This window comes from Kockovaella imperatae (assembly GCF_002102565.1).
Source record: "Kockovaella imperatae strain NRRL Y-17943 chromosome Unknown BD324scaffold_19, whole genome shotgun sequence".
In the NCBI taxonomy this organism is placed as follows: Eukaryota; Fungi; Basidiomycota; class Tremellomycetes; order Tremellales; family Cuniculitremaceae; genus Kockovaella; species Kockovaella imperatae.
Window position 1 is genome coordinate 108,468 of NW_019028959.1, and position 24,339 is coordinate 132,806.

At 52.2% G+C, this 24,339-nt stretch overlaps 11 protein-coding genes across 11 annotated transcripts; 5 read left to right on the forward strand and 6 right to left on the reverse strand.

The window, feature by feature from the left end:
• Positions 1-107: 107 nt before the first annotated feature.
• Positions 108-1,793, forward strand: BD324DRAFT_584859 (NAD dependent epimerase/dehydratase family-domain-containing protein; the record flags this gene model as incomplete). Its single annotated transcript, XM_022013712.1, has 12 exons — positions 108-256; positions 347-417; positions 480-577; positions 648-695; positions 759-859; positions 912-961; positions 1,017-1,042; positions 1,093-1,150; positions 1,243-1,374; positions 1,428-1,507; positions 1,568-1,679; positions 1,720-1,793. Coding segments are annotated over 12 exons (999 nt in total), but the record flags the coding sequence as incomplete, so codon positions are not given.
• A 648-nt stretch (positions 1,794-2,441) lies between these two features.
• BD324DRAFT_666434 (hypothetical protein) lies at positions 2,442-3,746 on the forward strand (the record flags this gene model as incomplete). The annotated part of the gene is made up of 5 exons (XM_022018917.1): positions 2,442-3,047; positions 3,134-3,280; positions 3,342-3,537; positions 3,600-3,659; positions 3,721-3,746. The coding sequence occupies exons 1-5, from the start codon at positions 2,853-2,855 to the stop codon at positions 3,744-3,746; spliced, it is 624 nt and encodes a 207-aa protein (XP_021867906.1). The 5' UTR covers positions 2,442-2,852.
• A 965-nt stretch (positions 3,747-4,711) lies between these two features.
• BD324DRAFT_584918 (hypothetical protein) lies at positions 4,712-6,374 on the reverse strand (the record flags this gene model as incomplete). Its single annotated transcript, XM_022013714.1, has 6 exons — positions 4,712-4,932; positions 4,991-5,204; positions 5,250-5,455; positions 5,507-5,667; positions 5,739-5,909; positions 5,956-6,374. The coding sequence occupies 6 exons, from the start codon at positions 6,372-6,374 to the stop codon at positions 4,712-4,714; spliced, it is 1,392 nt and encodes a 463-aa protein (XP_021867907.1).
• A 673-nt stretch (positions 6,375-7,047) lies between these two features.
• Positions 7,048-8,197, forward strand: BD324DRAFT_654044 (hypothetical protein; the record flags this gene model as incomplete). Its single annotated transcript, XM_022018741.1, has 2 exons — positions 7,048-7,680; positions 7,730-8,197. The coding sequence occupies 2 exons, from the start codon at positions 7,048-7,050 to the stop codon at positions 8,195-8,197; spliced, it is 1,101 nt and encodes a 366-aa protein (XP_021867908.1).
• A 302-nt stretch (positions 8,198-8,499) lies between these two features.
• BD324DRAFT_217041 (hypothetical protein) lies at positions 8,500-11,441 on the reverse strand. Its single transcript, XM_022012202.1, has 8 exons — positions 9,952-11,441; positions 9,831-9,899; positions 9,574-9,782; positions 9,416-9,537; positions 9,291-9,358; positions 9,172-9,253; positions 8,758-9,129; positions 8,500-8,717 (listed from the first exon to the last, which is right to left on the reverse strand). The coding sequence occupies exons 1-8, from the start codon at positions 11,313-11,315 to the stop codon at positions 8,634-8,636; spliced, it is 2,370 nt and encodes a 789-aa protein (XP_021867909.1). The 5' UTR covers positions 11,316-11,441; the 3' UTR covers positions 8,500-8,633.
• Positions 11,442-11,567: 126 nt separating this feature from the next.
• BD324DRAFT_654046 (glutathione S-transferase) lies at positions 11,568-12,819 on the reverse strand (the record flags this gene model as incomplete). Its single annotated transcript, XM_022018742.1, has 6 exons — positions 11,568-11,659; positions 11,709-11,795; positions 11,844-11,911; positions 11,965-12,505; positions 12,562-12,651; positions 12,714-12,819. The coding sequence occupies 6 exons, from the start codon at positions 12,817-12,819 to the stop codon at positions 11,568-11,570; spliced, it is 984 nt and encodes a 327-aa protein (XP_021867910.1).
• A 622-nt stretch (positions 12,820-13,441) lies between these two features.
• On the reverse strand, positions 13,442-14,272 carry BD324DRAFT_216687 (hypothetical protein). The gene is made up of 2 exons (XM_022012200.1): positions 13,857-14,272; positions 13,442-13,812 (listed from the first exon to the last, which is right to left on the reverse strand). The coding sequence occupies exons 1-2, from the start codon at positions 14,194-14,196 to the stop codon at positions 13,616-13,618; spliced, it is 537 nt and encodes a 178-aa protein (XP_021867911.1). The 5' UTR covers positions 14,197-14,272; the 3' UTR covers positions 13,442-13,615.
• Positions 14,273-14,809: 537 nt separating this feature from the next.
• On the forward strand, positions 14,810-16,011 carry BD324DRAFT_643887 (hypothetical protein; the record flags this gene model as incomplete). Its single annotated transcript, XM_022017575.1, has 5 exons — positions 14,810-15,105; positions 15,146-15,361; positions 15,404-15,560; positions 15,599-15,821; positions 15,860-16,011. The coding sequence occupies 5 exons, from the start codon at positions 14,810-14,812 to the stop codon at positions 16,009-16,011; spliced, it is 1,044 nt and encodes a 347-aa protein (XP_021867912.1).
• Positions 16,012-16,075: 64 nt separating this feature from the next.
• On the reverse strand, positions 16,076-17,118 carry BD324DRAFT_639452 (tetrapyrrole biosynthesis, uroporphyrinogen III synthase). The gene is made up of 2 exons (XM_022017231.1): positions 16,750-17,118; positions 16,076-16,707 (listed from the first exon to the last, which is right to left on the reverse strand). Exons 1-2 carry the CDS (start codon positions 17,000-17,002, stop codon positions 16,142-16,144), a joined length of 819 nt encoding a protein of 272 aa, XP_021867913.1. The 5' UTR covers positions 17,003-17,118; the 3' UTR covers positions 16,076-16,141.
• Positions 17,119-18,417, reverse strand: BD324DRAFT_639454 (hypothetical protein). Its single transcript, XM_022017232.1, has 7 exons — positions 17,993-18,417; positions 17,835-17,939; positions 17,699-17,777; positions 17,576-17,643; positions 17,491-17,523; positions 17,398-17,437; positions 17,119-17,347 (listed from the first exon to the last, which is right to left on the reverse strand). The coding sequence occupies exons 1-7, from the start codon at positions 18,074-18,076 to the stop codon at positions 17,289-17,291; spliced, it is 468 nt and encodes a 155-aa protein (XP_021867914.1). The 5' UTR covers positions 18,077-18,417; the 3' UTR covers positions 17,119-17,288.
• Positions 18,361-23,898, forward strand: BD324DRAFT_217020 (RAVE protein 1 C terminal-domain-containing protein). The gene is made up of 12 exons (XM_022012201.1): positions 18,361-18,543; positions 18,646-18,789; positions 18,839-18,962; positions 19,018-19,108; positions 19,149-19,215; positions 19,266-19,387; positions 19,446-19,800; positions 19,842-21,112; positions 21,155-21,319; positions 21,376-22,610; positions 22,659-23,120; positions 23,177-23,898. The coding sequence occupies exons 1-12, from the start codon at positions 18,448-18,450 to the stop codon at positions 23,740-23,742; spliced, it is 4,698 nt and encodes a 1,565-aa protein (XP_021867915.1). The 5' UTR covers positions 18,361-18,447; the 3' UTR covers positions 23,743-23,898.
• The last annotated feature ends 441 nt before the right edge of the window (positions 23,899-24,339 follow it).

Here is a 24,339-nt window from a genome sequence, read left to right on the forward strand (position 1 = left end):
AGCGACAACGGACTATTACTGCTTCAAATGGTGACTAACCGCAAAACGCTCAAAAAGTCGTCCTTGTCACCGGCGGTTAGTTATTCATTCTTACCTCTGCGACAGCACTCAAGACTGAATCGACGGTCCGAGCAGGGTCGGGCTTGGTCGGATCAGCCATACGCCATGTGATATCTACAGAGCCCGAGGGGTCCACATTTGGCCAAAGACCTGACGAAGAATGGATCTTCCTCTCGAGTAAGGAATGCGATCTGAGGTGAGCAGAGTGATCCGCGCGGCATCTAGACCTTGTTTCCAGATTCTTGACATTGTAGTCGCTCGTATTTGCTGACGAAGCCAAATGTAGAGACTTCAACGCTACTACGAAGCTATTCGAAAAGTATCGTCCGACCCATGTCATTCATCTCGCTGCGCTTGGTGAGAGAGAGCTTCTACGCTGGGTCTCGCGACTGAGCTGATGCTTGGTCCTCCCGCTCTAGTCGGAGGACTCTTCGCCAACATGTCTAGGAAGCTCACATTCCTTCGAGACAATCTCCTTATCAACGATAGTGTCCTACAGAATAGCCATGATTTCAAGGTCTGTCCGCTCTCGGATTGTCGTCCTCGACATTGTAGCGAAAAGACTGACCGACCTTTGCCCTGAGCAGGTTCAAAAGCTCATATCTTGTTTGTCAACTTGTGTATTTCCAGACAAGGTTGGCCGATCCCCGTCCACTATAAGCCCCCTTGCGAGGTTCTCCGGCTGATCACAAATCCAGGTTGAATACCCTCTTCGCGAATCGAGTATCCATTTAGGACCACCTCATCAGTCCAACTTCGGCTACGCCCATGGTAAGCGGCTGGTGGATATCCAGAATCAGTGGGTTGAGAGAGAGGTGGGCGGGGCGAGATGGCCACTGACTCCTGAGCAGCGCATACCATGAGCAGTATGGTGATATGTTCACAAGTGTCATTCCCACCAGTGAGTTTTTGCCATCCGCGCTCGACATATGAATCCAGCTCACTCGATGTCCCAGATGTCTTTGGCCCCGGTGACAATTATGTCAGTCAGATATGATCGGCGAGCGGGCTGACTGACATTGGAGTCACTAGGATCTTGAACAGGCACATGTCATCCCTAGCTTGATCCATCGGTGTTACAAAGCAGAGAGTGAGTGCTTGATTGTGCACATCAGTCCATCTACACGCCTACCGCAAGACTCGATCGCCTGGTCGCGCAGCCGTGGCTTACTGTGATCGTAGAAGAGAACAAACCTTTTGTCATCGCAGGAACTGGCAAACCGCTCAGACAGTTCATCTATTCGAGGGATCTCGCCAAGCTGATCATTTGGACCTTGAGATATTACGAGGAGATAGACCCGATTATCTTATCAGGTAGGTCAGACGCTCACACATGAGAAAATTAGCTCAGACCCGAGCTGTGATAGTCCCCGAGACGGACGAGATCTCCATCAAGGGGGTGGGAGATGCCATCGTGAAACACGTAGGATACAAAGGCGAATACACAGTGAGCGCGACATGTCTCGCCTGCGGCCCATGTTTGCAGATCTGAATGGGTTCTGTTCAGTACGACACAACAAAATCCGATGGACAGTATCGCAAGCCAGCGAGCAATGACAAGCTGATGAATTGCATGAGGGCATCTGGACTCGATTTCAGCTTCACGCCCTTCGACGATGGTGAGTATCGAGACGTTCAGAGTTGGTTCTGACGACTCAGCACTGAGTGCATCTGTCAAGTGGTTCGTGGACAATTATGAGAACGGTGCGCGTATTGGTCTCCCTGATTCTTGATTGCTATTCGGATCTCGCCGCAAAGATGGACCGCGACGTCATAAGCGGGAAGTTGTCAGATTTAAGCGAATAAGCTCTTTACTAGGCGCAAAAGGTGGTCAGATGCGCCTCGTTACTAGCGGAGTATTTAGGTTTCTCGTGAGGCCATCTGGCAGCCTATTCCACTTGTACTTCTGGATGGAACATGGAGAAACGCTAATCTGAACCCGTGCGAGACTGTGTGCGATCCGCCGTGTGGCATCTCGAAGCGTCCTAAATACTGGTGACATTGAATCCCTCGAGACCACCTATCGCAGAGGGAGACTCATCCATGTGGAAAGCGCCGGTCCACGGACAGCGCCATACCGCAAAGGTGGGTCGATGACATATCAGTATCGCGTATCGGGAAGATGTCTAGGCGCCACCACACCCGAGGGACTATTGGCTGGATAGAATGATCCGCTCATTCAGAGTGATATGACCACCTGCAACTCAACGCCACGGCGTATTCTGATATCGAGGCCATGGTCCCGTGTCCATAAGGACCTGTATGGCGCCATGCCATGCATATTGTTCCCGAGACTCTAAATTCCCCATCTTGCCACTCTGAGTATTCGGTGACTGAGACAATCCTCGGTCGATCATTTTGAAAAGTCTAAAAAAAATGTCATTAAAAGTGTCGGCGGGGCGGGACGAAGGGGTCGACCACTGAGGAGTAATAATTGTCTTATGAGGGGTTTGCGCTAGCTCCCAGGCTTGCTGAGGAGCCTCTCCCCTCTTTGACTGCAAGAGGCACCATGGGAGCCAAGGGACTGGCCCAGAATGCAAAAAATGAGATCTGATTAGCTCGAGGGGGCGGGGCAAGGAAAAGTTGCCATGGAAAGGTAGACCCGCACAACTTTGCGAGTGGAGCCGGAGGTCAGAAGGAGTCATGGAGTTGCATACTCGCTTCCAAGAAGTAGAGAATGCTATTTATTACCCGGGGAGAGAGCGTGCCCCCCACCCCCTCACTCCACATATTCCTGTATCTATCCTAGATTCTACATACCACCATCGGAAACCACCTGACCAATCCTCACAATGTTCAAGGCCACCGTCCTGTCTCTCGTTGCTCTCCCTGCTCTGGTCCTCGCGGACGGCTTCCACCCTTTCGGCACTTACGCAGGATGTGTCAAGACCAGTAGCTTGCCGTCTGACAGGCAGCTCTTCGTTCCCAGTGGCTTGTTGGAGCCCTCACCTAATCCCGGCAAGGTTATCAGCCCATACTGGTGCTCGGTGAGTGGTGATCCCCGTTCTTGTATCTGCCATCGCTGAGACTGAGACTTGACGTCGAAACGTATGCTGAAGCCTTCCTTACCCAGGCCTACTGCCGAGTCTACGATTTCAAGGAGTACTCCTACTTCTCTTACTTTGGTAACAAGTGCTACTGCTCTTCCACTGGTCAACCCGCCTCTCAGTTGATTACCGCTACCACCGCCAAAGGTTACTGTCACGATTCAGACTTCAACGTAAGTTCCTAAGCGGTCGCTCACTTCGTTGAAAAGGTCTATTCTTACCTGGATCTTCCAGTTCGACCTCACTACGACGCCGTACGAGTTCTCCGATTGCTTCTCAGGATATAAAGTCTCAGGAGGTCAAGCTACCACTTCCACGCAGAGCGGTATCGGCGCCTGCTTGACTGCATGCAATATGCCAAGCGTCGCTTTCCAACCCTCTACCGGAAAATGTATCTGCCCTTCCCTTGGTCAGACAGTCGCTGGATCAGGTGAGTTAGAAGCGCCCGCCCATCAAGGCGATCACCCGCTGATCCTGTTGTGTCTCCTATAGGCACCAAGATCTGCACCGCTTCTACCATCTACTTGTACACCAACACACTCACTGACACCCGTAAGTCTTCCGACCGCCCGGCTTGACCGTATTTTTCGCTGACGAGATGGTTGCTTCGCAGTCGGCGGTATAGTCAGCAGTTTGTAAGCAGGCGCGGCCAAAGAGATTACGGTGCTTTCCATTGCTCAGGGTGCTTTGCCGTTCGTATAATTTGTCAGTCAACCGAATGTAATGAAGGATCGATCCAAAGACCTTCGGTGCCATGCGAAGCAGCTTCGGGCCGTTAATCTTTCATTTGACATCAGAGTGCTCGATTTGGAGCCGCAAATGCGTCCGGTTATGCCAAATGCATCTAGCAGATCTTGCAGAGCCATAGAGACTGCCATTCCTGCTTGCCCTGCATCCTGCGTGAGACCCACGATCTGTGTCAACGTTGAATACTCCTACGCCTCTGCACTTCCGTCATCATCCGAGATAATATCTACCTTGCCCTTAGCACTCCAAAAGTCTCGCTTAGCCCCCCGCCCCGCTTTCGCTTTCTTCGAGGTCGGCGGAGGCTCGATAGCAACGATGGAGTCGCTGTCAGAATCGGCATCGGGCCCAGGTCGATCTGCCTGCGCGAGAGTGCCGGAGGTGCGTGAAGTGTTGCCAAGAGCGTATCGCGAGTCATCGTCCTCATCCTCCTTTGCAGTATCGGCAAGCACAGGCGCTCCATCCAAATCGTCCGACACACTGGCGAATCGATCCGTGCGCTTTATCGGACTTGTATCATCGGCGACAACTTCGACATTGATATCAACCGCTCTCTCTTTGATCTTGGCCCCGTCAAGAGCATCGCCAACAGCCGAGTCGGAATCCATGTCGTCGATATCTATCTCGTCATCATTCACAATGATAGCTTGAAGGTTGCGATTATCCCGCACATGAGCCGCTCGTGGTCTCAAGGTTTCTGGAGGTGGAGAGGGCATGGGGACGTGTTGCTGATATCCTGACAGGAATTCCATCGGATCGGAATTGATCGGGATCTCCAGCATCCGTTGAAGTTGGCCTTCCTCGTGCAGCCTGAGCAGCTCGTGACGGTGTTTCAGAGTCTGAAAGATATGAGTGAGGGGTCACATTGCGGGTGAGGACGTATTTACCTCTTTCGTGACGCCCATGATGCCCGAGAGTATGCTCATGTCCTCTGGTTCACTCTTCCTGAGACCTGCACCATTCTCCCTAGAATACATGTTCTCCGCTCGTTCAAACAGCTTGGCCTGAAGCATCTCAAAAGCACCTGCCAATGTTGCTCTGACTTGTCTAATGCCGTAAGATCCGACGGAGATGTTGTTATCTGCAGTTCAAGCGCATATCAGCGTAAAGTTTGATGACGAAATACTGATCAAACGTACCCTTGTCCTGAGGATCTTCGATGCTCAAAGTGAATGGTTGTTGTGCCTTGTACCATCCCCTCGACTGTTTCGAGTAGTAAAATCCACCCCGGCGAATTGACAGTCCCACGTCTTCGTAGTTGAAGTTACGTCCGTAGAGTTCGAAGAATTCAATCAATAGCGTGCCAAGATTCTTTTCGGGGTCAATTTCCGATCGTCTGAGCTTGGGGTGTACCTGTGTATAATTCAGTGATGGATCTCAAAGGCTCGCTTGACTCACTTGGAGAAAGCTGATCACTAGACAGATGACTGAATAACTACCCAGACCTCCAGTGTATACTTCGTTCATTGATCGTTGGCTCAGAAAAGCTTTGACAACAACGATGAGTTGTCGTGCCCCGGGTAAGATCTCAAGATACTTGTTGATGATCATTCCTGCATTGATACCGTTTGTCTGGTTGAGGGAGATATCAACGTTCAAGCTCCCTGATGTACGGTTCAGTGAGCTTCCCCAAAATACGATCGCGGCTTGCATACCTTGGGTGGTAACAAATTTGATAATCGGGACGCGGGCTTTGGAGATGATGGCAACGACATCCGTCAAATAAGCCATTCGCATCGCTCGAGCAAGCTCAGCGAGTAGCTTTGCTTTGTTGGACACAGTGAGGCGGTTGGTTGTGACGACGAGGTCAATATCACTGGGCACTCAGTCAGCAGCTGCAGCGGGGGCCTGATTGCTTGGCTCCGGATAAGATTGAGGTCGACTCACCCTGAGGGAAGATACAGCTGGGTCTGCCACGATCCAAACGGATGTACTTCCGCTTCCGGCCAGGTCCTTTTGACTGTCCGGGATATAAGCTCGATGATGCAGAGTCGGACCTCATACTCCACACGAGTGGGAGACATGTATTGGTAAAATGCCTGAATCTCGCTATTGAGTCTGGGGAAGGGTAAGCTGAGTTCGTATCGGAGACTTCCCGACTGACATTTCCGCTGGATCGTTACAATTTTCCCAGTCAACCAATGTGACCCATGGACAGCCTCTCTCAGCTGCTCTTCGTTCCTCTTTCAGATTCCTAGGTCCCGTAGGCGGTTCGCGAGAGACTCCATTTGAATCGTTGGCTTTCCCTTTCCCCTTGTCTTTCTTGGCGCTCTCTGAGTTGTCCTTCTTCTTGCCTCTTTTATCTTTCTGCTTCGACGATGGAGTAGAGCTAGATGTATCCTCTGCCCCAGCCTTTCTCTTCTTGCTCTTCGGGTCGGCAGAAGTAAGTCTCGGAGAACTGGATCGAGATGCCGGCCGAGATGGTCCAGCAAGTGAAGGCGAAGGCGAGTCGAAAGCGATATAGTCTGCGTTGCTGGTGAAATTGCCCGCAGCAGCACCATCGGCAGCCACTGGCGCGGTCATGTTGTCCAAGAAATCCACCAAAGGGCTCTTAGATGACACGATACAGTCTGGTTCACCAAAAAAAAGAAGATGGAGAGGATCATAATTACAACTTTTGAGGAGAGATCACGTGACTTCTTCACTGGCCATGATCCTTCCAAAAGCTTGTGAAGCTATATGACATCCCCGGCACAGTCAGAACGGGTGAGAGCTTCTGTTCTGAGATCATGGGACCTGTGAGCTGGGCCCCATTGAGCTGGCCCCGTGAGCACCTGGCGATTTGCTATTGTCACGCCTCAATCTCCTGGGTGAACATAATATCCGACCGCCCAAAAGAGCTTATTCCACGTGCCATTTACGTAAAAATGTCCGATCGCACGAGCTGCTGTTTGGATTGGCTTGCTCATCTTGGCTCTACAATACTGTTCTGCAGATTCGACATTGAGAGCACCCAGGGAGGACAGCCTGCAGGATTTTCGGCACTCAAAAGAGTACTTCGCGCATTGTTACTATGTGCCAGATTTGCTCACGCTCATGAGCTCTGGTCGCAGTCCATCCGATTGACTCGACCTACCTCATCACACGCCTCCGATCCACCACGCCACCTCAAACCCTGAAACTGGATTTGGATTGTTTGATCAAGCTTTCAAGCGTTCATACGAGAGCACACGACTCGAATCCATAGACTTGCAAGATGCTTGCAGCTATGCGCAAGCGACCTAGATCTCCTTCGCCCGATACTGAGATCACATCTCCTTTGGACGTCTTACTAAAGAGGCGCCGGAAACGAGATTACTTTGGAAATATTCCCTCGGATGGAGTGGAACATGATTCAGATCACCATTTCTCAGATAGCGAAGGGTCAGTCTTGTATCCTCGCTTCAAGGAGAAGAGGAGGACAAGACAATGGGAAAGGCAAAATGCTCCTCAGCATTCATCTGCCTCTGGCTATCCATTCATAGGTCAACAACCGTACCCTCTTCGACCAAGCCTAGGTGAATCAAGATCTCAGCCTGAGATATCCTCCTCCTCTTCTCTTCCGACTGGATCTCATCCACCGACAGTCGATCAATCTCCCCTTCCTCGATGGCCATTCTCCAGCGGTCCTCAGGCCGAATCATCTCGTATCGCCATGTCGTCGTCCCCCATACGCCATTACTCACCTTCGAGCTCGCCTTGGCGCCCGGCTATTGGACACAGCAAGATGAACGTTGCGAAGAAGGTCGCAGAGCTGGATACGGAAGACTTTGAGCCGATGAACGAAGACGATATGCGTAGAGAATGGGGAGAAGAGTATTCAGCGCAGAATTCCCTTCTACACAGTCTGGTGAGCTGCCCGTATCACGTACATAACCCTCAGCTCACAAGTCTTCCAGCACAAAGCACGCAACACGCCGTACACTTCTTCCTTGCACTATGGCGGACTGAGCGCGGACGCCGCGGACACACCCGATCAGACTATCTTGCAAACTCCAGCGTTCGCGTCCCCTCACGCTCATCAGTATCCTTCTTACACCCACTCAACACCTAGTAATGCCATACGGACAGCCATGGGACCGCCTTCGTCGTCTCAGACGAAAGCTTGGAGTACACCCTGGCCCATCGCTTCATCTACAGATCCTACGCCTTACCGAGATAATGCGCTCCCTTCATCACCTTTTACGTCTGCAACTCTGCATACGACTCCGTCGACCGACAACGCGGACATGGAGCTAGATTATGGACCACACCCAAGGCATGAGATGTCAGATAGTAGGACTAGGTACGAGGAAGCAAATCGACTGCTGGCAGAGCTAGCATTTGACAGGGAGAGACGATGGGGCGATCCATCGAAACGACAATGACACAAAGCACGGGATCAGCAGTTAAGACGGGGCCCATACGAAAGCATGACGAGACTGACGTTGGATGGGAACAAGACATTTGTACATACATGACGACAGTGTGACAAGTACACATCAACAGTGGTTTGTGAGAAACCATGTACCGCGAGGGGTGACCTTCCATATGCATTGATCACATGTAAGCAGCTTCGAGTTCACTACCACGCTTCCTCCTCGGCTTTGCGCATAGCGAATGCCATCTCCGCTGCCATGGCGCTCTCGCCTACTCTGCCCAGAGCAGTCTTGCCATCGAGTTCCTCGGTCCATCCAGTGATACCGGTGAACGGAACGGCAGTCATGCCAGGTTTCAACTCGATTCTCCTCCTAGCGCATTCCTCACAAGTCTTCACGTATTGTTCAACGTCCTCCTGCATTCCCATCCACCAGAATGTCTCGTTCAATTCAGCCAATACATCAGTGGCCCTCCGATGAAGTACTTGATCGAGATCATGGAGGGCTTCTTCGAGAGGCGCGTGAGCATCTTCGATCAATTCATGTCGGATGACTCCGGCTGGAGGAACAAGCAAGGCTTGTTGATCCTCCGTTTCGGGTCGAAGGTAGACTAAACCAACATCTGACAGGAGGAAATCATCATTCTCCTGTCCGCTTTGCAGAGAGGCGATGAGCTCCACAAGCTCTGGATCAGAAGGGTAAGCTGCGAGCCATCGTCGAGTCTCATCATCCATCTGTCCGGGGTTCTCTGGGATTTCTACTTCGCCAAAACCTTGTGCCGCGCTATAGGTTGTCATGATTGGCACAGCGGATGGTTGACGAGCAAAGAAGGAGGACCGGTCGGATGTGGGGCGGACGTGTTCCAATCTGCCACGAGAGGGAAGCATGATGGCCGCTGCGGATGGCTCGGGAGGATGAAGGAATGTCGACCATGAGTCGGACTAGGGACCATTAGTTCCACGAACGACAGTGTGCATCCTCACGGCATGGAACAGCCACCTGAGCGAGGCTATGAAGGGGTCCAAACACAGTATCGTGACGAGGATCGGCAAGACTGCACCTCCCCTGTTTCGTCAGCGTTCGACTGTGCTTGCTAGCTCACCCCAAAGCCACTTCAGATGCCACAGTGGCATCCGCCACCTCCTTGTAGAAGCCAACAGCGGCCCCGAACTATAAGACCAAACTTAGCTTACACGCCGCCCAAGTTCGCCAATCTGAGCAACTCACACTGGACATCCCCATGACTCCTTGTGCCATACTGAATACGATGCCGACGGGACTCTTCCGATGAGCCCACCAAGCCCACCAGACCCAAAGATACCCTTCATATGGCGGTCTTTCGCACATGACTCGTATATCAACTTCGACCTGAACCGGGTCCTGACCTTGCGGTTCGTCAAGAAGCTTTCGCTCGACTTTCAGTCGTGCGCTTTGATCCAACGGGTGTGATTCATCGATCAGGTGCGAGAAAGGGACAGACAGCGCAAAGAAGAGGTAGAAATGTAGAAAGCACGCTGTCAGTGAATAGGCAGCTAGGAGCCAGGTCGTAGCTGCCAAAGCTGAGTAGAGCTCTCCCAGAGCTGGTAGCAGCGAGCTGGAGCGCTTGTCAGCAGTGGTCATTCCAGCACTGCGCTCAATTCACTCTCCAGGCAGCTGGTAACTCCTACCTGCGTTGACGAAATCGCCAGATCTGTACTCTCTGCACGTCAGACTTGCATGCTGTCATCAGCGATGTGAAGTCAAGGGAATGCTGAAAAGCACACCTGTCCCCTTCCAATTGACACCAGCCACTGGCCCCAAGGCCTACCGGCCGTGGGTCTGCAGCGCTCACATTGAACGCTCCGGCTTGTACCTTCACCAAAGGCGAGATCATTGAAGGCGCATTTTGCAGGCTAATGGTGAGTAGCAGAGCAGAGATCAGGGTGAGCGCAGCCGTCATAAATGGCCTCCAAGTAAAGTAGAATCGGACAATGGGATTGGTCATCCAGCCTTGGCTCCTTGTACTGACCCTGAGGCTGTTTCTCAGGGGAGACTTCTCATGTTCATCCGATCCTGTGGATTTCATCAGAGACCTCTTGCGCTTGCCCTTCTTCCTGCCCGTCGTGGAGTACCTTGCTGGAGCTACTGACATTCTGCCGAGTCTTTGATGGGCACCTGCCGTCATGAGGTTTGTATCGCCAGGTTGCTCTTCCACTGGAAGAGGAGGTACAGCCGGGAAGGCAGAGTGGCGAGGGACGCCGTGACGCAAAACCTGCTGTTGTTGGAATCGATCGGCAAATGCATCAGGAGAAAGCCCGCCTCCAGTGATGTGTTCCAGGTCCAAAACAGAAGGGAGCGTCGACTTGCGTTGCGCGATGTGTTCAGGCCTAGGTTCAGAGACAGGGGTCACCTGCCCCTGATGCTTCCTCGCCAGTATGGGCGTAGCGACGACTTGAGGTAAGGACGAGACGGACCTAGAGGGAGAGTACCTAGAAGACCGATTCGGGCCACTGTCTGAGCGCCTGTGTGCTGCGCCTGCTGTCCATGGAGTAGCGGGCAGAGGCGACATGATATCGGGCGAGGCGACAGGCCCGTCTTGCGTATAAGCAGGATATGCAGGCGATTCTTCCTCATCTTCCTCCAGAATCCCTCCGAGGGCTTTTGCACCGGGACCAGGCGTGAAACGCGAGGTGGTCATGTCCCCAGCGTAACTGCTACGAGACCACAGCGTACCTGCACCTGACGGTTCGCCATCTTTGAACTCTGAGGCAATTAATGCAGCCTGATTCTGACGAAAAGATGATGGAGATCGGACGAGCTGTCGTTCTTCTTGGTGTTTGTCCGCTCGAGGTGTCGCGTCATCTGCCCAGTCTGATCGTGCATAGAGAGGTGTTTCGCCGTCGGTAAATGGGTCTTCGCCTTGGACTGTATTCGAAGGGGTGAGTCTTCGAGGCAGCGGCGGGTTGGACGGATGAGGTCGGGCTGAGGTCTTTGCCAACCATGACGCTTCTGAGTAATTAGTTGGCGGCCGTGCGAGAGTGTACGGAAAGACGGAGGAAGCCCTGGTTCCCCGGGAGGCGGTTGGCGAGGTGGGAAACATAGAGGCATTGTCGGGGGGATATGACAGTCGAGATGAGGGCGGTGGCATGGTAGTCTGACCAGTGAAAGGTGACAGACCTGCTACAGTCGTCTATGATCACTGGTATGAGCCCGGCTACATGGTGAGCATGCTAGATGTGGTTATGCGCTATCGCGTAAGGGTGAAAGCCTGAAAGGTAATCAGGGAGAATCACAAAGGATGTGCCAGTGGGACAGAGATCGTGAGCCAAAGGCTCATCGAAATGCCGAGTTAATACATAAATCATCCTTGTACGTGTGGTGTGCTCCAATTGATCGCCATTTAGAGCGGCTCAATGTCCTCTTTTGGTCCAAGAGGCACAACTCGAGTAGGGTTGATGTTTCCGTGTGAGTAGTAGTAGTGCTCTTTGATCTCTGATTGAAAGAGTGAGTCGTGCATCATGCGCGCTTGAGATCCACTCACGGTCAAAATCGGTGGTATCTTTGAAAGCTGGGTTGTTCCAGTACAGGTTCTTCAGCCATCGGTTGATATGAGGGTAGTCGTGTCGAACTTCAAAATGCTGTCAACACCTGTAGACTGTGCAATACTGAGACTCACTGCTGCCGAGATTGCACTTGAAATGACCGTGATAGACAGGATCAAATCTGACGATAGTAGTGTAGGTCCTAAGAAAAGCTTAAGTGAAGAGTGCTATAGAGAAGATTCGGTTGCAGCCCACCTGACATCCGCCTCGGTGAGTTTGCCTCCGATGAGGTAATCTCGTCCATCGCTCAAGATCTTTTCGACTCTGTCGAGCGACTTGAATAGCTGAACGACGTTCTTCTCATAAGCCTCCTGAGTGGTAGCGAAACCCGACTTGTAAACTCCGTTGTTGATATCGTCGTAGACCCAGGTGTTCAACTCGTCAATCTCTTTACGGAGATCCTCGGGGTAGAGGTCCAGTTCCTTCTTCTCACCATCAGGTAGAGTCGAGTTGAAGGCCGAGTTGAAATCACGGATGATCTCTGACGATTCATTGTTGACCAGGGTGTTGGATTTCTTGTCCCATACGACTGGGACGGTGAAACGTTGAGAGTAATTGGGATCGGCTTTTTTGTAGATTTCTGACATATACTCGGATCCAAAGAGATGATCCTCGGTAGAGCCTGGGAAGGTGTCGAACGAGTGTTCGGAGACGGGTGCGGCCTGCTTCTTGGCATTGTCAGGTTTGACAAAGTGCCATCCACCCTCAAGCATGTGCGGGTGGACATAGGAGACGTCTAAACGGCGGAGGAAATGTCAGCTCATGTACCTGGTTTAGTTGTATTGACCCCACCGATATAATCCTCAAGGCCCTTGAGCTGCCTGATAATCAGAGCTCGGTGTGCCCAGGGACAAGCGTAACAGACATAGAGGTGGTATCGCCCTATAGGAAGCACACAGGGTCATGAGCGACTGAGCTTGCTGTCCGCGCAAAGGGCCACTCACCCTTTTCAGGCGGATGCTCTCCATTCTCCTCGATGTGATCTCTGAATGCACTGACCTGCCGCTTGAAGTGACCATCTTTGCCTGCCCAACCGGGGTTAGTGGCCATGTTGCTCTTGAGACGTGATCCGGAATTCAAGGGATAGAGTCGAGGTGCGAACGAGGACGTGCGGGTTGAAATATGCAATAGCTGGGTACCAATGCGCGAAGTGGACCTCAGAAGCATTCACTTCAGAGTCCGAGAGCTTGTCCAGAGTAATGGTCTGGTCGCCTTCAGCTCCTTATATATATATATGTATCAGCCAGATGCGTGTGGATGATGAATCACGCTTGTGATCGAGGATCCCGATGGAAGGGCTGGGCATTACCTCATTAGCTTTGGTTTCCGACGGCATTCAGGGGCAGTTTGCTTGTCAGATTAGGAGACGATTAGGAATCATGATGATAATAAGCATTATTAATCCGTTTCGAGGACTCTCTCCTGGGCTAAGACGTTCCACGGGATCATGGGCGGCTCGCCATCCAAGTCGCAGACTGCAGCGTCATCTTGGGTGGCTCCCGAGATAACCAAGAAGCCCGTGGGATGAGATGCTCTGCGACTGTGTATGTTTCAAAGCCCAGCGGGCATCTCAGGTCGAACGAGCTGAATACTTCAATGAATTCTGCCACGAACTTGCAATAGATTTGTGGCAAAAGCCTCAGCAGCTGGAAGACAATGACAATGTCCATCATAAAATATGATATGACGACCATAAAGGGGAATGTCCTGGTTTCATTACGGATCATGATCATCGTTCATCTATCTCCTTCGCCCAGCCATCTATAATCAGTGATTACCACGCAACAAGGGAGGTCTGAAGGGCGCATTGCAGCATTGTCTCGAGTCTCCAGCTGCGTTCAAACGATTAGCCACACTCGGCAGATTCTGAAGGTCCGGCCTGCTTACCGTTGGCAGCGTTGTGAGCACACGTTCTCCTATTGATTGCCAGCGTATAGTGGGAATCGGTGCCATAATTGAACACACTGGCGTCCTTATCGTCGTACAAGAAACAATTCTTGTGACCATGGCTCTCAGTAGGGTCAAAGGAAGCAGCGGTACAAGCTAATAAGAGCCGATCATCAGCAGTACCCGGCCGTGGAACCCACTCGATAGGGAACAGCAAGCAGCGAGACAATCCTTGAAGCACGACTCGTGTCGCGAATGAGCGTACCCAACCGTCAGAGGCGTGTTATAGTATACGGCATGATCGTTGGTTGTGAGTGTCGAGTGGAATCCTGAACAGTCTGGGTAGCTTGCGGTCGTACCTCGAGGTCGAATATCTCCGCGTTTGAGAGCTTCGCCACGTTTGACGATTCCATCTCGAGTGGCTAGTTTGAGATCTTGGGATGCTGCCGGTGATGGAGCATGGCCATGAGATCGTTTATGATATGCCTGAGTGCCTACAGCTGCCAAGCTGAGGAGAAAGAGTCGAACTATCTGTACCATTTGGTTGTCGAGGACAAGGATTGTCGAAGTCGATCGAGTGGAAATGAAAGCGAGAAGATCCGTCCTTCGAATCCATCTTGCGTTAAAGCCATCCTGCTGTTATACATGCTCTGATTGTTTATCATGTCTCAAAGCCTGGTCTCGAGGATCCAGATCTCACTCGCGGTCACCATAGAGAGGACACAAAGTCTCCGACCTTGGAGTCTAGACGCGACCTCAGATCATGTTTGTGTGGCTGCTCAAAAGCGAGACACATGGTTTCAGGATAGAGGTGGGTGCGACACGGTGGCATACCGTGTAGATAAGCATGTTGTGCCTGCTCTCATCAGATAGGGCTGCGAGTACACATGGATGCTATGGACTGCACTGCGAGGCTTCTGAGTCCGCTGCCCACCGGTCCCATGCTTGCCGGGCGTAGATTTTCCTGCGCCACACGGAGAAGCCATGTCGTAATTTCGGGGCTGATGACGATGGCCCATCAGCGAGCGAGGCGAGGGGCGATCGACTGATCAATCCCAATCCGTTGTAGAACAGCAGCTGACTCTTATATACGTCTACGACTAGCATAGCATTCCAGCAGCTTTCGAAAAGAACCATTGACGAAACATACACCATGACGACTATCGCAGACATCCCAGCCGTGACGGCCACGCATCTCCCCACTCCCACATCCACACCCATCGATCTTGGATCGGGCGAATTATCGCTGACCGTCTTGCCCCCGAACCCTCCGACTCAACCTCTTCAGGTCCTCACTTTGACTGTCGGTTCTCTTAGCTGGCCGTTGCTTCCAAATACCCCGGTCAGAAAGATTCAGGCGCTCAAGGAACATGCTGTGTACACTTTCAGTCCCGCTCCGGCTGACGGAGGAGCGGCTTTGGGCGAGGTCAGGCTGAACATGAAGAGCAGGTGAGCTCACTAGCCAATGGTTAGACGCTGATATTGCCAGCGCCTCACAGGGCGAATGGGAGGCCACAGAAGCCCTCTGTGCCAAATTTGAAGATGCACTGAAAACCAAGAAAGTCTGGGACGAGCGGGTCCTGTTTGTAAACGACGAGTACGAGATGGCCGGCAAGACTCAGAAAGGATGGGGAGAGACTATCGCATCGGCTGTCATCGGAGCGAGTAAGACGGCGACCGAGAGATTGACAGCGTACACGGACAAGTGGGTTCCATCGCCCCCCAACTTTGTCTGACGTTTTACCAGGCACGTCGCGGCAACCAATCCTTCGCACCCTGCTCCTCCTTCCCAGGCTGTAGCGGAAGCCGCTCGAAATGCCAACCTCAAGACACAGACCTGGGCTGAAAAGGCAGAGGTCGGAGCTCTCAAAGTTGGAAATTCAATCCACGAGGGAGGCAAGAAGGTGTGTTGCCCTCGTTACCTTGGCTCACCTTATTTCAGCTCGGATCCCACCTGCCCGACTCTATCGCCCAAGCTGCGAAACCTGTCCCTGATAATGAAAAGACCGAATTCAGACATCAGGCTGAATCAGCTTGGGAACAGGCTCAGATCGCCGCGCAAGGTATCGCTAGCGCGGCTGCTGGCCTCGCCACGAGCGTCAGCGAGAATGCCCATCGAGCTGTTGATCACAACTATGGAAAAGAGGCGGACAGTGTTGCCCATGGTGCGTTTGACTCTTTGAACCTGCTGACAGGTTTTTAGACATTGGTCAGACTGGCGCAAACCTAGGAGCTACTGGCTTCCAAGCTCACAAAGCGACTAGCGTCATTATTCAAGGTGCCAATTTGACGACAGGTATCAACGAGACCAGCTCTGTGGGAGCGACATCCGGAGCTGATGACATTAAGAAGTAATGGAGATGCTGAAGCTAGAGATAACAACGTCGTGTAGCCATAGTAGACCTGCCTTGAAATGATACATGCAGTCATGCAATTTCGAGGATCGAATCCAGAAGTCTGTTCGTCTCGGGCTCCTCCACAGGTCCTACCAAGAAGTAGAGGCATCCTTCACGGAATGCAGTAGACCGTAGGCGGTCGGTTCATCTGCGACTGCGTCCACCCTGTATCCCCTGTCTTCCAAGAACTTCCGGGTCGTTTGTCCAATCGCCGCTATACGGTATCTTGACGAAGCAGCCCCTGCTCGAGGAGATAGCTCTTGCCTTTGTGAGAGATGTGCGAGAACCATCTCAGCCGATGAAGGTGCGAAGAAGACTAGCCAGCCTGAGTGCAAGGCGTGAAGACTGGATCTCAAGTCTGGATCCTCCAAAGTGCGATAGACTATGACTTCTGTGACTCTCTTGCCCATACCTCTCAGCCCGTTGGCAACCTCCTCGTTAGATTTGTCGCCTCGTACAATAAGCCAATGTCCGGTCGGTGGCCTCCCAGTATCGTCCCTTCGAATCAAATCGACGAGGGCCGATCCAGATTTGGCTATGCGATATTCGGATAGTGATGGGAGGGCGGATGCAGGGTCCGAGTAGGAAGTCGAAGTCAGGACATCAAACGTACTCTTGCCGACGGCATAGAGCGGTGTTGTTGACCAGCTCGTTTCTGAGCCGACATCAGCGTGAATTCGGCCAAGAGATGGCTCACTCATTTGTCTCGCCTGTTCAGCCGCTCTGACCCATCCTTCAGCTCCACGCTTACTGCTTATCACCACAGCATCGTAGCTTTGTCCTCCTTGATTGACCACTGTGGCCAATTCCTCCAACTCGTAGATCTCTTGCAGGACTGAGATGCACTCTGGGTCAAAAAACGCGGAGCGAAAGGCATCAAGGTAGGCATCGGGGATTGATGGCTTTCGGAAGAGATACACCTTCCTGCTAGTCGGCGAAGTAGTTGTCATCCTCTACGGTCTGTGGAGACATGTTCTTCGAGGCATTTGCTTATTGAAGATTCCTAGATCCTCGGATGCAACAGTAACACAATCATGAATGGAAGAATGAACAACATGAGGAGACAGGAGCGGGTGCCGAAATTTCGGATCAGGCAGCGTCATGGATCCCGAGCCTCGCAACTCGGTCCTATGGTGCAGATGTCTCGGACAAGTAGAGCAAAATCATGCATTGATCCGCCATGAGCTTCTGCTTTTGGAAGGGTCGTAAAGGGTATATTACGATACACTTTTTGACTTAGACGTATAGGTGGTAAGCCTTGGTACCGGCGGTGTAGATGGTGCCGAAGAAGAGAGCTGAAGGGCAAGATCAGTGTGATTCAAAACCGAAGGTGCAAGGGACTCACTGAGGAGTCCAATGTATCCGAATGGTCCACCGGTCTTGTTCTGCCAGGATGACGCGTCAGTCAGTATATCAACAAATTGGGACCTGGACGCACCCTGGTAGCTGGGTCTCCGGTCTTGTATCCGAGCTGGACGGATATCAGTAGCAATTCTGCCATCAAGGAGCCTGATGCGACTCACAGTGTACAAGACTCTTCCAACGACCCAGATGAAGTTGGAAGCGGCAGCGACCTTGGGATGATACAATCCTTAAGGCCAGGGTTGTCAGTTTGATACATCAACAGAACTCTCGACGGAACTCACCAAGGAAGATGGTCAGAGTGACGATGGTAGTCACGTTCTCGAGTGTGTTGGCATGAGCTCGTTGCGTGCAGTTGTAAACCTGGATCAAGAGCTCAGCATCAATCTTTTATAGATTCTCTCTGAGATCATGACGCACGAGCTTCTTCTTGTCTGCTTTGGCCTCCGCATCGGTAGCGTACAGATTTGGGTAATGGACACCAGCCTCTTTCCTCGCTGCAGATACAAGCAGACCTTGCCAGAACTGAGAGACGATAAGCTTTTCAACCTGACACGAGCACACCGCTCTTAACTCACGGTCAAGGTCGCAGTAGCGACAAGACTTAGGCCGACGAGAGGAAAGGCGGCGGGGATGGCGAAAGAAGACAGCGTGCCGGACATGGTGCTATGCTACGTGTATAAGTGTGCGAGGAAAGACGATGTGAGCCAGTTGCTGTAGCTCTGTGGTTTCGTTAACGATGAGCAGGACGAGAAAGACTAGCTGCCGATGAGGAAGAAGGCTGGAGTTTTGACCGGCTGCATTCTTCGCCGACGGCTCTGCGTCACTCTCCTGTCTGCCAGCATGTTCCAATGGAATTTTCCCGGAAAAACCGGATCCTAACCGGGAGCAGGGCAACCGAATGCCACGTCATGGGAAGCGGCGATGGCCGACGCGGTGAGGCAGCTGGCGTATGATCATCAAATGCAAAGTAAAGCTCATTCACGCTCGTGTACCTTTTGGTCGCAAATAGGGAGGCGGGCTCCGTGACTCCATGTCGTTGAGGTTACGACAGGCTGTTGCTGGCAGACCAAGTAGAGAATCAAAGCAATGCCTGGATATCGTGAAGCACGATGACCAAGTATACATTGTGAGTTGGTACACTCGCCTCGGAACGGCTTCCGACATTCCGCACGGCGTTGCCATATCGTTCCCAATTGGTATATGTTTATGATGCTGACAGACCGGACAGGCATACACTTCGTCTTCTAATGTCGTACTCGTTTCACCTGAGCTAGTTCTCTCCGATACGCTTGATTTCTGGAGTGCGCTCCCGCCAAGAGCTGCAAGCTCATCGAATCAACGGGTGCAAGGTGTTCGATGTGTCGATGGATTGGTGGGCTCGAAGTCTCTTACAACCAACTCGAGGCTCACGAGTGATCTAGATCATCGCCTGGTCTGGCATTCATGTGGTAGCGTGGCAGCGTGCCATTCGGGGCAAACGAAGATGGGATGTCAGCTCAACATTAGTAGCTGGAGCGCCAGTGACCACATTGGACTTGCATAAAGGTCAGCTGCAACAGGTCCTGCGCTTCGAAAAGACACTTAGGCTGAAACTCCTAAGGTGCCCTCGTCCTCGGCACTTTATCTGGAATTGAGTGCTGGCACATGAATGAGAGCGATGCAATTGTTATTTGGGACAGGATCTGGGCAAGGTGAGTGGCGTCTATTGCTCACACTGATCGACCTTCAAAGGAACTCACGCACGCCAACGTATCTCACGATAGCTCCCAACACGGGCCATCTCGCTTGGTATCGAGATGTGAGCTTTGAAGCCATTACATCCAGCAATAAACTGACGCAATGACGCAGGGGGATCGATCTGTGCACATCCTCCCTCTCAACGGTAAAGCTGAGCCAATCGGAGTTCCGCAGGAGCTCAAGCACCCTCGAGAGATTTCGCACATCATGTGGAGAAGGACACAGACAGATTCGTGAGCTTGCTATTCTTGCTGTTTCTGCTAGAATTCGGCATATGCTGACGAATGACAGGGACGATTCTCACCTCTATACCATCACTGAATGCTCGGTTTTCAGGATCTATTCACCGGTCCTCGACGATCCATCTTGGTTCCAGCTTCTTCTGACGATAGACAGCCAATCCTTCGCCGCGCCGGCGCCGAAGGCTGGAGGGAAAGGCAAGATGCCGAGGCCCTCATCTAAGGGTGTGGTCTGGCCTCTGGATGCCCACGTTCTTTGGTCTGCCGTCCTCCACGATCTCGACAATATCACCTCGACTGACAACGCCAGCACTGTCAGCGAGCTATTAGAGAGCCTTGCTGGAGATGAGAGTGATGTCGTCGCCTGGATAGGGGATGACGGTGACATTGCCTTTCGGTCGATCATGGTGAGTGGTATCGCTTGAGCGATGCTGAATCTTGTCTGCAGAATATGGACCGAAAGCCTCCGACATTGCTTAAGACCCTGGCTTTGAGCAGGTTGAAAATCGATCCGAGTGTATCGCGCCGCCTCGCTCCTGGATCACGACTTCTGCTCAATCCCAAAAATGCTTCACTCCTGGCCGTCACCCAGCCTGATTCTGGAGATGACAACCAATGCCTCAAACTCACTCTCCCCGACATACTTGCCTCTCGTTCGCCAGGGATCATACCGGGGCATGTCTCGCGCACAGCACACCAGCTGTCAGATCCCATCTCTCATTTCGTTCGGACGCCGAATGGTCGGGGGCTCTTGGCGGTCAGTAGAGAAAACGAGGTTGCGGTATGGTATGCAGATCGCTTGGACAAGCCTTTGAAGTCTTGTGCCCAATCGGAAGTACTGCTAGGCCGAGGTATCTGGACTACTTCAGATGCACCAATCGCTATGGCCATCTTCGCCAAGGGACGAGCCATTGTGACCTACTCCAGGTCGGAGGGAAAACCCACTATTGTCTTACAGCATCTGGATGAAGGCAGGAGCTTGCCATCCGATGCAGTCACTTTTCCAGACTTTGATCTGACGGACGACGATGAGATCCAGATGCTACTGGCTGTTTCAGATATCGACGACGGATACTCGGCAAGAGGAAGGCGAACGCAAAAGGCGTACATCATGGCAGCTAGTCGACAAGGCCACGCCTGGGTCTGGAAGGTTGACTCTCGGCTCGCTGGATCCGCTCCGACCTCACCGGAAGCTACGACCCTCGTCTTTCCTGACCTTCATACGAGTCGACCAACCATATCTGCACCACCTGACATCGCCCGCTTGTCTCGGTTCGTCCTTCCGGTCTCTGGTAATCTGGCTCATGTCCTTCCCGTCGATCCGATGGGATGGCATCAGTCGGTAGTTGACTGGAAAGCCAACGTCCCACTGCAAGACATGATCCTGACGATCTCCAAAGATGGGACGCTAGAATTCTGGCGTCCAGCCTTGGGTCATCACTTTGATCATGAGCATTTACGGGCACGCTTTACGACTTCCAAGTCTGATTTGGAGGGAGAATTGTCGGACGACGAGAAAGTCCCTGGTCACACGCACGAAGCTTGGAGCAGGACGGGGTCAGTTCGCACGGGGATTTGTGATCCTATCATGGCGCGCTGCAGTTCTCGCAAGAAAACGGTTATCATACGTGAAAAATCGGAAGTGGAGCATGAGATGACCATTTGGGACTCTAATACGAGCGAATTCTCTACCGGCCTGGAATTAACTCATTGTTTCCTGTGAGTCTGACCTCGATGTCACCTTTGGCTGACATGCTGCAGACCCGGAGAAAAAGTTCAAGATCTCGATTGGACGACGACTTCAGACTTGCAGTCCGTTCTCGCCGTTGGCTTCGAATTCAAGGTCGTTTTGGTTTGCGAGCAGAGGATGAGCTATGATGGAACATCGGCTGGGTGGGCGCCGTTCATGCAGATCGACATGACTAGGTGCGCATGAGCGGAACCTGAAGCAGAGTGAGGCTGATCATTTTGGTATCTCACAGCTACTCCTCGATCCCGATTTCCGACTCTATATGGCTTGCAGAGGGCTCTCTGGCTGTGGGCGCAGGAAATCAGATCTACCTCTTTTCTCGATTTCTGGACAGGGACACACCGGCTCCTACGCCCGCAGCATCGCTACGCCGAGCCGAGACTGGTCCAGCTCCAGTCTCGACCGCAAAACTTGGCGAAGAAAGTGACGAGCCAGAGGATTTGTTCCAGCTCATCGCCTATGAGAACGGACCGTTATGGGATTATCACCCGACCATGTTATCTCAGTGCTTGCTTTGGAACAAGATTGATCTAGTCAAGAGGATCTTGCTGAATCTACTCGAGAATCTGAAGCATGCCGAGATTCTCAACAGCAGGAGGCTGCGATACAAGCGTTTAGAACCGAGCGAGTTTCTACACACCCACAAGGCTGTCGTCCGACAGGACGCCAAGGCGACAGTGGGCAAGTACGAAGGCCTGTTCGATACGACACCTACCCCTGCGGTCTCTGACGGTATCGAGACGAGCCATGACGAATTCGATTCTCGAGCCGTCAATGACCTTATCGACCGGCTTGATGGCCCAGTGCGCATTCCTCTAAACAAAACAGAGAAGGTCCTACTTGGGACAGTCGCTCGAGCCGTCTTGGAAGTCGACCGACAACGAAGGGCTTTGGACATTTGTGGGCTCAGGTATCTCTTAGCCGTGAGGATGTTTGTCAATCATGCTCGGAGCACCAGCGGGACATCTACACCAATGCCCAATGGGCGTCACTCAGCGCCAAGTCGAATCACCTCTATCCTAGGCATGAACGGGCTTTCAGCCATGGTCAAACCTCGTCGATCCCTCTTGTCATTCCGAAACGTCGTGTGGGCAATGCACAGTGAAAGTCAGGACATGCTTCTCTCTGCGGCGACGGAGACATGCGACAATGGCAAGATGTTATGGGAAGATGCGAGCTCTCTCGGCGTTTTCTGTTGGTTGAAATCGACCGAAATTGTCAAGGCACAACTCGAAGTGGTGGCTCGAAATCGGTTCATGAGTGACGACGATCGTGATCCGACGACTTGCTCTCTCATCTTTTTCGCGCTGGGAAAACGCAAAGTTGTTCACGGGCTTTGGCGGCAGGCTCCAGGACACAGGGAGCAATCCATGATGTTGAAATTCCTTGCCAATGATTTTGACCTAGAGAGATGGAGAACGGCTGCTGTGAAGAATGCTTATGCGTTGCTGAGTAAGCAGCGGTATGGTGAGTGGCTCGAGTCTTGCTCGTAAGGTAGCTTATTCGGTTCCCCAGAGTACGCCGCAGCTTTCTTCATGCTCGCTGGTCAGCCGAAAGACGCTACCAACATCATTCTTCGGCATTTGGACGATTGGCAATTGGCGTTCGCCCTCGCTCACGCTGTGGAGGGATCGACAGATGGTCCGATCGTTAAGAGCATCCTGCACGATGTGGTTCTACCGCGAGCCTTTCAAGGAGGACATCGATGGCTTGCAAGCTGGGGCTTTTGGGTTCTCGGCAGACGAGATCTATCAGTGAGAGTGTTGATCTCACCCATTGAAGATGTGGCTTCGTCCGCACCCTCGCTGGATCGTTCGCTCATCGTTGGTGATCCTGCAAATGATGATCCGAGTCTATTGCTTTTGTTCCAACACCTCAAATCAAAGTCTTTGCAAACGGCCAAAGGGACAAACGAGATTCCTGAAAAGACAGAGTTTGACTTTGTCTTGCACAACGCTAGGGTCTTTTTCCGATTGGGTGAGTTGTTTTTGGCCAATGGTCTGACTTTCGACAAGACTAATGCGTCTATCCAGGTTGTCACCCTCTAGGACTAGATCTACTCCATTCCTGGTCTTTCGACCGACCATTCTTCCCTGTGTCTCGGACTCAATCACAGATACAGAGCTCGAATGCGAAACTGCCGCTGCATTCGTCTGAAGGCACGTTGGCAGCACCACAACGACCGGGCATGTCACTTCGCGTGCCGGCTGCTCGTGCCCGGCGGACATCCTTCATGCTCAATCATTCAGGACGGGAAGCGAGTATGGTCATGGACATGGATATGCAGACGTTGACAGAGGGCGGATCGGGACAATCCTCAAGAATGCCTTCGCCCCCGCCGCGGCCCGAGGCTAACGGAGAGACCGGCGCAGGGGCTCTTGGGCTGGAAATAGGCAAGGCAACTTCGAGCTCAAATGGCCCAGAACAAGTCAGCGATCCGGATATTTCTGGAGATGGTGGTGGTTCTAGGGAGGGGATCGCGCCTGTGTCGGACTCTGTGGAACAGGACAAGCCGAAGAAGATTGGTAATCTGATGAAGGAGCTCCAGGCGGACGTCCAGCAGGGTGCTCAGGAGTTCAATATGGACAATTTTTTCTGAGAGACATGGGCCACGAGAGCAGACCAATAGGAGGCTAGAGACCTCGGCCTGTGGTTGTTGTGCTAGACTTTCTTGAATCTGTAGCGATACGAACACTCACTCATGATGCATTTTGCCAAGGCCCGAGGTCAATATTGACGCCACGCACGAAAGTCAAATGATGCATATGACGCGCGAGGCTCTGTTTCGTACGATATCGATTTTCGTTGGCAGCTGTTTACATTCCATCAGGTGATCTCGCCTCGCTTTATCGTCTTGTCTAGGGCCACTGTTGTCATCGTCGTAGGGATATCTTGATGATACCCTACATGCGCTAGGAGATGGTGCAAGCTTGTTCAACCCACTGAGGATCCGCCAAAGATGGAAGGTCGTCCGGCCGTGGAGACCATCAAGTGAGTTTCTAGTTCTGGTCTGAGAGCTTGTCCCATTGCGACTTCGCCGGAGGATATTGCGATGTATCACATTCGTTCTCAGAGAGCCCAGGGATTCACTCATACACCTTCTCCCACACCTTGCTTGTCTCGCATGCAAGCCTACATACCTCGGACTGGTACTGAAAATTCTTGCTTCAGGGCCAAATGGAATGAGGTATTCTCC